This window comes from Ipomoea triloba, chromosome 5, assembly GCF_003576645.1.
Source record: "Ipomoea triloba cultivar NCNSP0323 chromosome 5, ASM357664v1".
NCBI lineage: Eukaryota > Viridiplantae > Streptophyta > Magnoliopsida > Solanales > Convolvulaceae > Ipomoea > Ipomoea triloba.
The window spans coordinates 15,031,156-15,048,685 of NC_044920.1; the positions used below are offsets into that span (position 1 = coordinate 15,031,156).

Consider the following 17,530-nt stretch of genomic DNA (forward strand, 5'->3'; position numbering starts at 1 on the left):
TTGCCAGATCTTCTACAGAGGCCGAATACAAAGCTCTTGCTGATGTGTGTGCTGAAGTGATATGGATAACCTCCCTGCTTCGCGAGATTGGTGCTCCAAGTATTCCGGTTCCCAAACTCTGGTGTGATAATCTTGGAGCCACCTACATGTGTGCAAATCCAATCTTCCATGCTCGTACTAAACATGTGGAGATTGACTATCACTTTGTGAGATATCATGTTGCAGCTAAAGCTATTCAAGTCAATTTTATTTCAACACAGGATCAACTGGCAGACATTTTTACGAAGCCCCTTCCGGGTCCTAGATTTTCTTTTTTGAGAGACAAGCTACAGGTTACAACTGTACCCTGTGCTTGAGGGGGAGTATTAGGACTCTAGATATTGTGTTAGGTTAGGATTCTTTATCCTAGTCTATCTTTAATTCCAACTCTATATATATATACTTGTAACCTGTACAGATTATAGTTAAGATTTGTGAATACCAGTACAATAGTTCTCAGCAACCTTACTACATTTCCTCAAAAAAAACCTTACTACATTGTAATGAACGTTTCTACATTTCATTAGCATTTTGCGAAACATTGTTTTTGTTTTTTGAATACATTTTAGTATGGAATGAAGCATTGCCAACTGGATAACAATATTATCACCTTTAATTTAATGAAGCTTTTAGCTAGCAACAATGGCTTCGAAAAGAGAAGATCACAACTAGTCTAAAGTTCGGAGACGTAACAATGACACTCTGGAAAGGTAATGAAGCCAAAAGCTTGTTTTTCGTTTTTATATTTAAAAAATTGACACACCACAAACACACGATCGGATGAACGTAGCTGCGACTGTTTCTTTTCATTAAAAGAACTAATACCATTTTGGACGATGGTCCACCATATAATAACTATGTACCTTCAATTTATTTGCCAATACATAATTTGTTAACTTAAAGCACATAATATGCTAATTGCATGCACATAATTTGAATGTCGTTTTAAAACAAAATCCACAATATAAGATAAACCCTAGTCCATGATATAATTTGCGTATTATTATAAGTGTAAAGGCAAAAAATTAACAATATTTTTAGAATGGAGAGAAGTACATACATGCAATTAGGGACAAAAATGTAATACCTCAAGGAATGTGACATAAGGCCACAACCCACAATCTTCTATATCTGCACTTATGTGATTGCACATCCACACAAACTCACAACAATCATCATTTTCTTCATCACAATAATGAATAATATATCTGAAGGACAAGTAAACGTATATGACACAATTATTCTCTGATTTCAGCGTCTTCCATCATTTCATACATTATCTGTCACAGAAAATAAAAACAAAAGCCGAATGACACACTCCTGTTTCTAAAACTATATGCAAATATTTTGATTTGATGAATATAAGAATCACAAAACTTCCATGTCTTTTCTTGTTCAAAACACCGTATAGAAAACACGCTGATTGTATAAAGTCCGCACAATAAACAGGGCATTATATCTCAGTAAATCCTTTCAGTTTTCTCTTCAGCCAATCAGCATGTCTATATAATAATTAACAGCACTAAGCACAACTTTACAAATCCAAAACGCCACCTGCAAAACAACTACAATAATGTTTAATAAAAAAAAAAAAAAAGGTTAGGCACTTTATACTATGAGAAGAACCTGTAAAACTAAATATAGAATTTCCGGTAACCCCAGCCAAGATGCTTGAGTATACAAACTTGTAACCACAAAGTCATGAATTTAAATCTCAGCACTCTTGGTTTGAGCCAGTCAACTATATGTAACCTAGGTTGATTTGCCTCCTTGTGGTCTTGGTCCCGACTAGGGTCACAAGGCGGGGTGATTTACCCAGTGCACGCCCTTGGGTAGTGGCTGGGATTTCCTTGACGGGGTTTACCCAGTACACTCCCACACGGGTATCTCTCTTTACCCAAAAAATATAGAAGTTACTATGAAACATCTGATAGCTGATGAACTTTAACTTCCCTGATTAGAGCATGGCAACAATTAAAATTACATTATTTACCTCGGCATCTTTCCTTAACTCGTTGTTCATCATGTCAACCCATAAATAGTGAAGTCAACAATCGTCAAGTGAGTACTCTGCCAAAGCAAACAATAGCCTACTTCTGTAGGTATATTGAGAGGACAACCCCTATCTAAGATGACCAAATAAGATTCCAGGGTTAGCACTATTTAACTGCAGAATTTACTGATGCTGCTGAGGCTTCGGCAATCAAAAAGGCAGGTTGACGAGCCTGCAAACAAGCACCTATGTCGAAAGGGAGCAACTCAAATCCATCAAATAGAAGATTGACTCCAGGATGAATTACTTCTTTACTCTCAGCATCATCTGACTCAATCTTAACAGTACTTGTTGAGGAGGATTCTTCAACTATTCTTGTTGCAGCCTCATAAACAGGAGTTAGAGCATAAGATCTGCAAGATCAATTCGTAACATTGGTAGCTCAGATAACACCGTTTATATCATAGTTGAAATGTTGTAGACAGGTATGTGTAACATAACTATTAACCTAAAAAAAAAAATACAAAAACAAAGAAAAGCAGGATACAGTTGTTTCAAACAATCTTATAAGAAATGAAGAACATTGTATTTCATAATAACCTGCCCAGAGCATTCTATCCAGGGACAGACGCATTAGGATGAAGTTAATAAGTTGCACTCAAATCAATCATGGAAGATATAGGCCCAGGCTTAAAACAAGTGATTGAGTAATGAGTAATGCTATTCACCCCTCAAAAGATTTCCCCATCTAGGTTCACCTCCTGGCATGGCACTATTTGATTGGATACATCAATCTTTTATTAAAAATTGGTGGGTAAGCCACCAATTCAAAACACCCAATAATTATAAACTACGTTAGGAGAGGAAATTAGCAGGGGTAAAAAGAATTTTCCTAACTCGTAAGTGAATTTATGATAAGCACTTTTCACCAAACAATTTTTAATAAGCTCAAAACAACTTGTTCTGATAAGCCACTTGAAACAGCTTAACTGGCCTTTGAAAAAACTCTTTCCAACTTGTTCTGATAAGCCATTTGAAACAGCTTACGGAAATAAGCTAAAAAAATAGCTTTTCAAAAAGTTATAAGATATTTTAGAAAATCTATCAAAAACAAATTAAAAAATAGATTAAGCGCTTGCAGAGGTAGATAAGCTAAAAATAAGCTCATCCAAAATGGCCATTACCTTTACAGAGGTCTACTACAATTGTTACATAAATGAAATATATCTTACAAAAGAAGTCAGCATAGAACACAAAGTTTCATGCACTAATCAAGATTAAGGTGCTATAAAGACAAATGAATAGGGTGTACTGTACATAGTGGTTCAGTTGGGCCAGCCCATCCGGTTTCAAACCAGTCTTATTGGCCCATTTGGTCGGGCTCAATTAAATGATAAAAAGGGGATTATATGCCCTATGCATCAAATAAAGCAAGTAAACAGAAATTATAAGACCCACCTCAATATTTTGCCATCAAAGCTCAAAACCTCTGTTCGACAACGGCTTCTGCTAGCAAGTTTTAACCTCTGATGTTCACTCATGGTTCCAGAAATGGGAGAGGAAGGATCCACAAGAGGGTTCCACCTACCACTTGCATAAGTCATAAGCTTCCGAGATGATTGTTCCTTGGATTGCTCTTTTTGGTAAAGTAGCCTTGCTGCTGGACCTGTTGCTCGGTATTCATCACATACATTACGCAACCTCATTCGTAACTCTTGCATGGCATCGTGATGCTCAGTAAATAAGTCCATTTGGAGTAATTGTGATGAAACGACCCTCTTACATATGTCACTGCATAACTTTGGACTAAATAGTGGAATACCAAATTCTACACTCACTGGAACCCATTCATACTGAGCATTATGTGCAAAACTTTCTGCAACTTTTTCTTTGAAAAGTCTTATTAAGCGAATATAACCGATGCTCCAAATGTTCAATTTATTTGCAAGATCAGTTAATAGAGAGTTCAAATTGAAAATTACTTCAGGGTGCAGTCCCATTTCCTCCCCTATGTTAGCCGTTGAACCATCAGAGTTCATCAATGGTAAGGGAATCTCCAAAGTAACAATTCTTCCACCCTCATCAAGGTCATATCTGCTGAGAGGCTGGACAAGCACAGCTGAATATTTGAGAAGGGAATTCAAACAATGCAAAAGTACACTCCCTTTAACTAAATTTCCCTCAGATTTCCCCCCTAACCCACCAACAGAAGATCCATCCCATGACCATACAAGGGCCTTCTCACAGCCTGCTAATGGTGCAGGAAGCGTCCTTAAGCACTGCCCTTTCATTAAAACAACTGATAGAGGTCCACTACCCATAGTTGAATACAGGCTCAATTTCATCCAGGGTGTCATAGAGGAATAGGAGGGAGGTCCAAAATGAAGAGGACCTTTTGATCCAGGCAAAACTGCTGAAGTGGGAAGCGGAACCATGGATACAACAATGTCATAGTCATGCAGAAATAGACGATCCAAAGTTGCTGGTGAGAGAGCAGCCAGGCTTTCACAGCGGAGAACATCAACACGATATCTTCTCTGTGTCATTGCTCCCTTCCCAACATCTACACTTCCATTAGTTACCATTTTTTCCTCAAGTTGGGAAGTAAGCTCTGATCTAGAATCCCCAGCAAAATTATCATTCTCTTCAGATGTAGTCTCCAATGGATTATCACCAGCAACACTTCCAACTGTAGATTGATAAGCATCAGGATTCTCTTTGGGTGATCCAGTAGAAGCATAATCATCAGCAGTTAGCTCAGATACACACGTACCAAAATCCCCTGATATGGTGGTTGAAGGAGTCCCTACCACCAAGGAAGTGGCATCAGGGTTGATACAAGACGGAATGCCATCCTTGACTCCATCATCAGTTTTAACCCCACCTGATGTTAAGCACTCCAAGACACACCGGAGACTAAATGCATGATTGGCAAACTCCTGCAGTTCTCCTTCGAATTTTGCTCCCTCTAATGTGCTCAAATCCATACAAAGATCTGCAATGCTATCATGGCCAAGTTTTCCTGCTTCATATAGTGTCACTGCATGAGATTTTAGACCTGCAAGAAAAATTGAGCATCAAAATATGTATATAAATAGCACAAGCTCCTAGCATTAGTTAACTGAATCAGATCCTTAACATAACATGAATTGACACAAACTTTGTGTTCCCAAAGATGAAGCATTTACTAGGATTCAGCCGGATATTGAAGTTCAAGAATTAAGAGCTGTACGACTAATCCATATATACACACATAATAATAATATGGGTGCTCTGAAAAATGAAGTAATGCTGAAGAAAGCAGGTCAAATGACCTAAGGAACCAAGTGCTTTAAAAACCTTGGAATTAATGTATAAGGAGATGATACTAAAAAGCAATGATAAATTCCATTCGCCATTTTTCAAGAAGAGAAGTCAATATCTTTTAAAATAACTCAAATTATGCATTTTATCATCATGGCAGAACTAATGGAACCATTAATATGCTTTAAAACGAAACAAACTGTGTGGCAGTTTCAATGCTATGCCCTTTATAAGTTCGGATGCCTGTAAAAGGGTTACACTTCTAGAAGTACAATTCTCCCTGCACTGTTGAGAAAAAATCTAAAAGCTCCCAAAATTATGTATAGGTAGTGAAGCTGCACAATGCAACATGCCCCCTAAATATAGTTGAAAAGAGAGTCTGATAACACCACACAGTTTTAAAAAGTTGTATAGACTAGGAAGTGCAATCAAAAGAACGAAGGAAATCAGGAAACATGATGATTTATTTTTACTCATACAGCATATCAGCATATGTATCATGTAAAGTTACCCCACCATACAGATAATAAATTACAGGTGGGTGCCATATTGCTTTTTAAGGATACAGAAATACTGATGACTGATCAGATTGGAGAACTTCCAAGGGTAATGATTTGACAGAGCCCAGGAAAGCCAGTTTTAGACCAAAAAGATACAAATCAACCCTGCCAGTTTTGCCATTTGAGGATTCATAAACAATGATGTTACTGATTGGACATTTGGACCAGAGAACTTCAGAGGGTAATGATTAGACTGCTGCCTAGAAAGGCTTGTTCGAGATATAACTGATACAAATAAACCCAATTCTATCACCAATTCACCATCATCTATTTCTTTGAAAAAATCATAACTTCAAGACTTCAAGTAATAGAAGCATTACATAATATTAAGAAAACAGTAAAATTCATTCTATACACCAGTTGTAGCCTGTAGCAAAGACCCAGATGACCAGACTAGCAAAAAACCAAATAGTTCCATAATAACTATCATGATTTGCGGTAACTTACAAGTTACAATTCCATCAGTTTAACAGTAAAAGGTTATTTTAAATTTGACAAAATTACAATAAACATATAGTAGGAAAATACTGCAGATTTTAGGACAAGCGAAAACTTGTTCCTCGTCACTAGATGAAAGTGAGAAAACTGCTAATTCACAGAATAAATCCCACAACGCCACAAGACCATACTTCAGCAATTAATAACATCCAAACACGATAAAAGATCTAAAGTAAAAATGAAAGAAGAAAATGAAGCAAGGTGACGAATAAATTAATAACCTACCCATGGTAAAAAACTTAATGCCCTACAAAAGTGACAGACGAGTTTCATCTCTTTCCTTCTTTCTAGATAAAAAGAAATGACAAAATTATTTATAAGAGGGGGAAATGAGATAGTGGAGAAACCTGGTGAAACAGATCCCATCATAAGATATGATGTAATATTAGCATCCACAAGAAAGGCAACACGGGTATAACCAGAAGTGGCACATTGATTTTCTGTCCAGGGAATGTCTCCATGCATGAAGCCACTGCCATCAGTGGGCATATTTCCAGAGCTTAGAGAAGCACGAGATCCATCTTCTTCATCATTAATGCTACTTTTGGGTGAGCCAGGTGTATTGGTGTCTTGCAGAATAGATCCTGGATCTAGTAGTTTTATAGCCCACCCCAATCGGCAAGCAAAAGAAGAAGCTGCCTGAAGCTGAGAAAGGTCGGCCTGTAAAGTTGCAGCTAATTCAGCAACAGTTGAATTCTCACTCAACACCACAAAAACAGCATAGAGCAACCTGAATACAGGAGTAGAAAACATAAAATTTATTTTGCTCTATGGGTACAATAGTTAATGAAAGAATTCTTCTGTTCAGTACAAGTGCCTTACTCCTCAATAGGATCTTCATAGGACTGCTCCCTGTTTGAAACAAAACCTTCAAGTCTGGAAACTGAAATATTGCGCGTATCAACATCCCAAACATTTAATAATTATTAATAGTGAGCAACTTTTTCAACCAAAAAAAAAAAAAAAAAAGGCCAAATATTTAAACAAAAGATAGAAACCTCCCACTTGCTGAGTTATGCTTATATGTTATACTTTTAAGAGGATATATCAATAGATATTCAGAATAAATCTTTTGAATCCCTACAAAATCCATTCTCTTTCAAACACACAGACACACTAAACAAACAAACAAACATAAAAATATAAATATAAATAAAAAATAAAATAAAATAAAAAAAGCCCTCAAGCACTTATGCTCTATGTCAGAGAGACTTGACATCTTAATGGACATGCAAGAGACTCCAAGGAGTATGGCCTACAAAGATTCATATAGTGGGAAACTGCAACAGGTTGATTATGAATTGCTAATGTTAACAAATTATACCAATAGATTAAGCAACAGATTTTGCCGCATAGATACTCTTTTCTTCAGGTGATTGAAAATGCAGCAGGAAAGGAAATAATAGGGAGGCCCATCATAATTCAAAGTTGACTAAATTGATAGATGCTGATTTAAAACCAGAAATGTCAAGGAAACATTAACATGCATAGTCAAGCAACAAATGATTGCCTAAGGCACTAACTTTCCCAACATCAAAATTAGTACAGTTTATCTAAAGAAGAGAACAATGTGAATCAGACAGCCAAAGAACTAAGATTGCCTAACCTTCAGTGTCAAACTATAAGACAGACGAATTACCTTTAAAACGATCATCAGGATATACAGGAACATCAAAGTAGACCAGTCCACGTCGATAAAGTCCCTTTACCACTTCAGGGTCAAAAAGAATGAATGAATTCACTTCCTCCTTACAAATTTTATCAATTGTTGCCATTTCTTCTTCTGTCAGTTTCTGCAGAAAAGTGGAGCAATGAACAAGACTATGGCTTCTAATTACTGATAAATGCTAAGAATATTTACTTAGATTTCTAGAGGCATACAATTATTCAAGAGCTAACCTTAAATTCTTCCAAAGTAAAGTTGACAAGACAAACGCCCCACCATGGCTCAATTACAAAGTCCACTGGTTGTGTAGGCAATAGTTCTTTTGCGATTGATTTGTTCAGCTTCCACATAATTTTCTGCCAAGCTCCAAAACCATTCGAACTAAGTTAGACAAATAAGAAAAAGCCATTAATCTCTTGGCAGAGTGCTACATGAACAGAAAAATATGAAAAAAATCAATTGTAAACACATCCATCTCATCACATCAGAAGGGCATACTTTTTGTGAAGGCCAAAGGTTTCAACAACCATCAATGGGATGAGCAGATATCGTCCTATGGTCATTTGAAGATGTGGGCAGCTTATGTAGTCAGGAAAAATGTCTCAAACTCAATGGTGGAAAAATGAAATCAGAAGTGCAAAGAGGAATAAGTTAAAGATTTAAGAATAGCCATGAATCCCCCCCCCCCCCTCTCACCATCCCTCCCCTTCATCCCCATATTTGAAGTAAAACTTATTTATACTTATCCTAGTAAGTGCTATACAAAATAACCTACAAGATTTTCTCAGACCCTACCTTAGATCTACACTTGTTCATAATGTCAATGAATTCGTTTCTTCCAATACCAGTGAGACGCAGTGCATCTGCAGCACTAAAATTTGGGATGCTGTCATAAGGTTGCTCTGCACACAATACAACAGAATGAAAGAAGAATGACTGAATTCGTTACAGAAAAATATAGCATATAAAATGTTGCATGAGAAAGCTAAACTACACAAAAATAATTAATCAGAACAAAATTGGATACATACAGAAATACAAGGAAACTGATCAAATGATGAATTCGTTTAGGAATCCAAAATGAGTACAAACTGAAGAGGAATTAAATGGTTCAACCAAAGCATACATCAGTTATACTGCCTTCTTGAACTAGATCATTAGGGAATCAAGGTCATGTAAAGCATCATACGAGGACTTACTTATCAAGGATATAAGCATGATATTTGAAAGCTAAGCAAAATAAACGTAATTAACATAACCCTAAGAGCTGCTAGTGGATTGTCATTTTCCTTAACATTAAACATTTAAACTATAGATCTACTTCTTTATTAAAAAAAAAAAAAAAACACTACAAATCTACTACCCTTAGTAAAACTCTTGTGACTGAAGGAGGTTTCTTTTCCCCTGAGAAAACCCAAAATAGGAAAGATAATAGTTACTATGGGACTGAAGAAGTGATTATTTTGTCAACTAAACAATGGATCATATAGCTGCATCATGAAACCTTTGGGTGCATTGTCCAAGCTAAGGGGTCTGACTGACTATTAAGCTATAAAATCTTGTGCATATAAGATATATGGCAGAAAGTACTGCCATACTGGAATATGAGTAACAGAGTTAGAATGTATGTAAATGACACAAGGCATTTAAAATTAACCTAAGAGGTATTATGAGAGGTAATACCATTTTTCATGACTTCAAATAACATATCACAGTAGTATCTGAAAGGAGACACCCGCATCACACGGCAAATGTACTCAGCAAGATGATACGGAAACAACTGCAAGCAGCCAAGCACAACATAAGCATATGGATTGCTAGAGTTTAACACCAAAAGATAATTATGTAGTAAACATCAAATCAAATATAAATTACTTAGAAATTTAAAGAATTGAGGTAGTTGATCGTTTTAGTTATGGACTAGGTCTTTTTTAGATTCTATTCTTTAACTCTTTAAGAAGTATCAATTTAAGTAGTAAAGGGAATTTTGTAACTTAGCAAATTCTTCCCATTGTTATGTCTGCATCCAAACACAGCATATTCCAAAAATAGACATTCCAACAGCTAAAAGTACTTCATTTCTTCAACAAGAGAGGTCAGCACATAGATTCACATGCCACAGAAAAATCTAATCGTAAGTTGTTTTCTCTTATACAAGAACATTGGAGCTTAACTATGCTACAAGAAGCAGTAAAGTAAATCATCATTTCTATCACTTCCTATCACAGAGAAATAATAACTAGGCCTTAACCATTAATATAATTACAGTTGGCTACCTGGATTTAAACTATAAACCTAACAAGTGTTGAAACACAATAGTTGTGTCTGTAGAAATATGACTGTTGGGTTGTGAAGAGTTGTGTCTATAGGATTGTGTCCTTTGAGTCTGTATATATTTAGCTATTGTCTCTCTATTGAGACAAGGAAGAAATACAACAAATTCTTCTAAATTTCTCTCAACATGGTATCAAGAGCCAGAGCCAAAATCTGACCTTTTTTTTTTCTCGATGAACAGTACAATTACTGTTCATTCGAACCTCTTTTCTCAAAATTACTTGCTATTGGTGAGATCTTTTATCAGATTAGTGCTACCAAACTCTTCTCCAGTCTCCGACGACCCTGACCCATCCCTCCCCATCGCCGGTTCTGCCCCCACGCGCCACCACACTTGCCGGCGTTCCGACACCACGCGCCGGCACGTGAGGCCGTCTCCGGCAGCCTTTTCTGGCGAGATTCTCCAGTTCTACTCGTCGGCCCTCCGTGCTTCTTCCTGTGCCATCAGACTTTGTTTTGGTCGCAATGTCCTCCGACCGAAATTCTGATATCTCGGGTACTATTTCTCCTGCCAATAATTTACCTACTTTCTCGAGCTCTATTTATGTGCCGAATTTGTCTGGAAGCCCGGTGATCACTTTTGAAAAATTATGTGGTTCTCAAAATTACCAATCTTGGTCAGATGCCGTAGAGTTATGGTTTATGGGCCAAGGGGTTGTTGACCACTTACAAACGGGAGTAGATAAGATACCGGAAAATGAAAAGGCAATTTGGCAAAGGTTAGATGCTCAACTATGTAGCCTCCTTTGGCCTATTTCGGCCCTTTAAGACATGTGTCGAGGTATGGAATCAAGCTAAATCTCAATACACTAATGATGTCTCTCAGTTCTACAATGTTGTTGATAATTTAGTTCACTTGAAGAAAGATGGTATTGATATGGAAACATTCCTTGGCAAAGCCCAAAGTTTGATTGCTGAGTTTGGTACGCTCATGCCTATTGGTGATACACCCGCAGAGCAACTTATGTAACGAGAGAAATTCTTTGTCATACCTCTCTTAACCAAATTAGGTCCAGAATTTGAAAGCATCCGAAATCAAGTTCTTGGAAGCAACACAGTCCCGGGAACCACCGAGTTGTTCAAACGTCTCTTACAGGTTACATCCATTCCAGTTACTCAGACATCTACTACCCAACAATATGCTCTAGTCATACAAGGGGGTTGTGGACGACCTAAGGATCGTGGTGGACAGAAAAACACTAAATTTTGTGATTATTGTAATCGACCTGGACACACACGGGATCGGTGTTGGAAACTACATGGGAAACCCGTACTTCCCCAAGCAAGTATCGCTCAATCTCACCTTGGAGAAGCAAACTCCCAAACCATTTCCGCTACTGAATATGAAGAGTTTGTTCGATTTAAAGCTAATCCCAAAGCTTCCTGTGTAACTCCTGCAGCCTACACGGAAGGAACTCATACTTCCCTTGTATCACAATCTAGCCTGAGCGGACCATGGGTTATCAATTCAGGTGCCTCTGAGCATATCTCTGGTAACTCATCCTTATTTTCTCATTTCACTAAGTCTGAGTCTCTTCGATCTATTGTTTTCGGTAATGGGTCAAAGAGTATAGCTACTGCAATTGGAAAGGCTTCCCCCCTTCCTACTTTGCCTCTTTCTAAGATTCTCTATATACCTAAGTGTCCTTTCAATTTAATTTCTGTCCATAAACTTACAAAACCTTTAGACTGTACGGTCACATTTTCTTCGGGGAAGATGATTGGCTCGGGGTATGAATCAGACGGACTTTATCGATTATCTACCCCAAATCCTCCTATAGTTTATACTGCTACCATTCCTCCTTCCCTTGCCCATAACCGACTAGGACATCCAGCCTTAATAAATTACGATAGCTTGTCCCTAGTTTGCCTCACTTATCGACCCTAGAGTGTGAAGCCTGTCAGCTTGGCGTGTAGGTAATAGGTCATCACGAAACCCCTTTCCCATATACAACTTTATTTCTTATGATCGTCTCTCACCTTCATATACTGCTTTTATCAACTGTTTATCTTCTATATCTGCTCCTAAATCTCTTAAAGAAGCTCTTTCCCACCCTGGTTGGCGTCAGGCTATGATTGATGAAATGGCTGCTCTTCATTCATTGAGGACTTGGGAGTTAGTTCCATTACCCGCAAGTAAAACAACTGTTGGTTGCCGATGGATATAAACTGTGAATGTTGGACCCAATGGACAGGTTGATAGACTTAAAGCTCTACTGGTAGCTAAGGGATATACACAGGTTTTTGGGATTGATTACACTGACACATTTTCACCCGTAGCCAAAATTGCTTCAGTTAGAATCTTTCTCTCTATGGTTGCCATTCATCATTGGCCTTTGCATCAGTTAGATATTAAAAATGCCTTTCTACATGGAGATTTAGAGGAAGAAGTCTACATGGAGCAACCTCCCGGGTTTGTTGCTCAGGGGGAGAGTAACTTGGTTTGTAAGCTCAAGCGTTTTCTCTATGGTCTAAAACAATCTCCTCGTGCCTGGTTTGGAAGGTTCAGCATAGTAGTGCAAAATTTTGGTTTAAATCGAAGCAAAGTTGATTATTCCGTCTTTTATAGACATCAACATGGTAAGAGCATTTATCTTGTTGTATATGTGGATGATATTGTCATTACAGGAGATGATGTTGAAGGAATACAATTGTTGAAACAACACCTATTCCAACATTTTGAAACAAAAGATCTCGGGAAATTAAAATATTTTTTGGGAATTGAAGTAGTACAATCCAAGCAAGGAATTTGCATATCACAAAGGAAATATGCATTGGATATACTAGAAGAAACAGGTATTATGAATTGAAAACCTCTTGACACTCCTATGGATGCTAATGTCAAACTCCTACCAGATCAGGGGGAGCGTATCCAAGATCCAGGGAAATATAGACGTCTGGTCGGGAAATTACTTTATTTAACTGTAATTCGACCTGATATTTCTTTTGCGGTAAGTGCTGTTAGTCAATTCTTGGCATCTCCATGTGAAAGTCATTGGCAAGCTGCCGTTCAAATTTTAAGATATATTAAGAAATCCCCAGGCACTGGTTTGTTATACAAAGACCATGGAAACCTTGAAATTATTGGGTATACAGATGCAGATTGGGCAGGTGCATGGGAAAGAAAATCAACATCTAGATATTGTATCTTCTTTAGTGGCAACTTAATCTCTTGGAAAAGTAAAAAGCAAAACGTTGTTGCTCGATCAAGTGCAGAAGCCGAATATTGATCAATGGCCCTTGGAACATGTGAACTTAAGTGGTTGAAAAACCTCATTACTGAACTGAAGATTTGTACAGAGAAGTCCATAAAGCTCATTTGTGATAACCAAGCAGCTCTGCATATTGCGTCAAATCCAGTTTTTCATAAAAGAACGAAACACATTGAAATTGATTGCCATTTTATTCGAGACAAAGTTGCATCTGGAGATATTACTACATCTTTTGTTGGCTCAAATAACCAATTAGCAGATATATTTACTAAAGCTTTAAGAAGTCATAGGATTGAATACAGTTGTAACAAGTTTGGTACATATGATATACATGCTCCAGCTTGAGGGGGAGTGTTGAAACACAATAGCTGTGTCTGTAGAAATATGACTGTTGGGTTGTGAAGAGTTGTGTCTATAGGATTGTGTCCTTTGAGTCTGTATATATTTAGTTGTTGTCTCTCTATTGAGACAAGGAAGAAATACAACAAATTCTTCTAAATCTCTCTCAACAACAAGCACTCAATCCATTGAAGCAGCAAAACAAATCATATCTTTTTAATAGCTTCTATCCAAGTACCTTTTGTTCTACCTCTTTATCTTACCTCCCTATGATTACTATCTTGTATATTATAATTCCTCCTAAGAAGTGCATCAATAGGTTCAGGGTTGAACATGTCTGGAAAATCAGTAAGTAATAGAGTGACATTCATGAGCATACACAAATACTTTGGAATGAGAAGCAGAGTGAGATTATAAAAACACAAGAATATCATTAGTTGATAACATCCCAACTCAAGTAGTAACTCAATTGTAGTTTTGGTGGATGCATTAAACTGTAATAGTAGTAATAGTTTTCAAATTACAAAAGAAGAAAACTTCCCCTTCATACATACCGCTAAATTCCTTCGGAGATACCGCATCATTTCTTCATAGTATTCACCTTCTTTGCATACTTTACGAGCAAAACAACTGTTCCATTGGAGTCTCCTCCTTAAGCAATGGTCGATTATCCTGTATGACAAGCTAGTAGGTGAATATATCACAGGGGAACAACCAATTGGACTATTGAAGAATGCTAGAAAAAGGAGTCATCTTGAATATGTGTGCGTGTTTAAGTACACACAGAAGCATACACATACACACATATACACACCAAACATGTCCTAGGAAGCTGACTTATTAAACATCTGAAACTTATATAAAAGGTTGAACTCAGGGTTGAAGTCTCCCACAAATAAAGTCAGGAAAGGAAGACGAATGTGAGATTGCTTATATCTTCAAAGACATATTCTCCACAGCTTGAAATAAACCTAACAGTCCAGGTCACTACTCCTAGCAAACACTACATATGCAAAATTATTTTGTGTATTATAAAGCTACTAATAAAACCATAATGTCAATAGCAACTACATTCTACATCACTGCATAGATTAATCCCTAAAACCCTAACTCTTGCAATGGTACTTGTATCTCAGTAAATAATTGTCAGAACCAAGGTCCATGCTTCTCAGAGACAGGACAATGTATGGTCTCCATGTAAATTAAATGCATGACAAGTCCTTTTCTTAATTTCATGTTACTGACCAAAAAGGTTAAAGTCAGCACACAAGATGACAAGATTCCTGGATCAATGCAGGGAAAGAAGATTTAAGGTAGAGCTTTCATGCAAAGCTCATCTGCCTGGCAAAACCCTACCCCTTGGGTATTCAAATGCAACAGAGATTACAACTAGTAAATGGTCCATTATATGGACCAAACCTAATAGCTATTGCAGCTAGAAATCCCAAAGGCCTGCTGATTATATCTCAACAGTTTAATCCAACTAATTCAGACAATATGAGTAGATAAAATCTATTTGCACCAGTATGATTAATATCTCAAAGGAAATAGCAAGTTCATTTCAATAGTTTCCCCAATAAAATTCAGACAAGGGGCAAGTGCAGCTCAGATTTTCACCATATACATATCTACACTAGTTATGCACAGTAATGCAAACCTTTTGTGCCATTCTTCCGTAGAATTCAAAGTAGCTTGAAGCCGCTTTGGAAGGTTTTCCCAAGGGCATTCTTCCTTGATCGCTTTTAGTATAAGCTGGTCTTCTAGAGTCGTCGGAGCGTGGTGCATTTTAAAATCCTCAGCAGATCACTTAAATATCTACACTACACAACACAACCGCATAGTCCCTGCAAATGATCTTGAAAAACCGAATAATTCAATACCATCTAGGAATATCTCATATCCAATCAAAGGAAATTGGAACGGAAATGAAATTCCAATCCTGGATCGCACTGCATTTCGATTTTCTCTCCGAATTTCTACGGCTACAGGAATTGACTGAACAGAAAGAACACAGTAAAAATAAAAACTTCACCGGAATTTCGGAATCGAGTAGAGCCGTTCCGGCGATGATTAAAGGTTTGTCTTTGAGCTTGAATCTTCAATTGTAGTGTACGAGAAACATTGTCCGATCAAGATCTGGATAAATGGAGGCTAAATTTGGTTTGAATGATCAGAGGGACGAGACCCGCGTTGTTCTGTCCTATTTCCGTTTTCGCTCCCGTGCTACCGTTAATACGCCGTTACTGGGATTGCCTAAAATTGCCTTTCCGGAATTCCGGGTTTAGTAAAACGGGTAATTCTGAATGGAATGTTTCCATTTTATCATCTGCAGTCCGGGTAGAGAAAGAGGCAAATGAAGCCCGCATAAACACCTCAACTCATTGCAAATGTAAAATTTGTCACAAAAGATTAAGGATTGGGTCTTACTAGTGGCAGTATGGGAGTAACCTCTCAAAATGAGGGATTCCTTGTGGGCAGTGAGTAAAAGTCTAATCTCTGTTGGTTAGTTGAGTCATCATGGGTGTAGGGGCGCTTGGGTTGGGCAATTCCACCATTCTCAAGACAATTTATATCGTGGACCAGGATTCACATAGCATTGTGGACCCCAGATAAAAACGACGTCGTTTTGATATTTAAGCTTTAACTGTTTTTGAAGTTTCCCGTTTATCATGTTTCAACACAAATTTTAATTTATTCTAAGTACATAATCAATACTGGGGTGTTTGGTTCACAAAATGTTATATTACCCTAAGAAATATTAGATTATTGGATTGTTAGATTCATGTGTTTCGTTTAAAATTGAGGTATGTAATATAAATTTGTTTTGTTGAAGAGTTATTTAGTAAAATATAGATGTAAATGATTTAAAATTAATTAACTAAGAGCTTGAACAATAATTAATTAAGACAATTGATTAAAATGACAAAATTAGTAATAAGACAAGGGAATGTGAGAATACCTAAGAAAGGGGATGGTATCTAAAAACCTTATGTGGAGTTTATGTTACATTTCTTGTGGAAATTGCATAACTTGAACCAAACATTGGAATCTTATATTTCCATACAAATATAACCCTAGTTATCTACTTATCTTATATAACTTGAACCAAATGCCTCATTTTAAGGTACAAAATTTCATAAAACGGGACACAAAAACTCACAAAACAAGACACATACACATGTTATATATTTACTAATTCTCAAATCTAATTTGTGTAGATAATTTATGTCCTAAGGCACATAATTTCATAATACAATACATAAATTTGTAAAACAAGACACACAATATGTTCTGTGTTAGGAACGCTTTGTACTTAGATTCTGATTATACCAAACTTAAGAGTTTAGACCCCAAATTCGTCTGTCTGGTCGAGCTCTTGAATTAAACGATTCGTTACCCGAATCGATAACCAAAAGAGAAGACAACATGTTCTCGTAGACATCAACTCGTGCTTACCTCTTTTAACTCGAGTTGATAACTCTCAACAATTCGACATTAAGAACCAATTATAGAAGAACGAAGACTTGAAGACCAAAAGACAAAGGCTAAGAGGTTGTTGAATAGTCGAACCATGGAAGGGTCTACC

At 37.1% G+C, this 17,530-nt stretch overlaps 1 protein-coding gene across 5 annotated transcripts; it reads right to left on the minus strand.

Annotated features, from left to right (window-relative positions):
* Positions 1–1,217: 1,217 nt before the first annotated feature.
* Positions 1,218–16,239, minus strand: LOC116020225 (protein FAM91A1-like). Of its 5 annotated transcripts, XM_031260710.1 has the most exons (13): positions 15,977–16,239; positions 15,602–15,788; positions 14,499–14,616; positions 9,743–9,839; positions 8,855–8,961; positions 8,293–8,415; positions 8,033–8,186; positions 7,216–7,276; positions 6,741–7,123; positions 4,806–5,090; positions 3,491–4,721; positions 2,033–2,445; positions 1,218–1,604 (listed from the first exon to the last, which is right to left on the minus strand). In XM_031260710.1, the coding sequence occupies exons 2-12, from the start codon at positions 15,727–15,729 to the stop codon at positions 2,199–2,201; spliced, it is 2,934 nt and encodes a 977-aa protein (XP_031116570.1). In that variant the 5' UTR covers positions 15,730–15,788; positions 15,977–16,239; the 3' UTR covers positions 1,218–1,604; positions 2,033–2,198. The 5 variants fall into 5 exon arrangements, with proteins under 5 accessions (XP_031116570.1, XP_031116569.1, XP_031116567.1 ...); XM_031260709.1 differs by having other exon boundaries at positions 1,218–1,593; positions 3,491–5,090; XM_031260707.1 differs by having other exon boundaries at positions 3,491–5,090.
* Between the last annotated feature and the right edge of the window lie 1,291 nt (positions 16,240–17,530).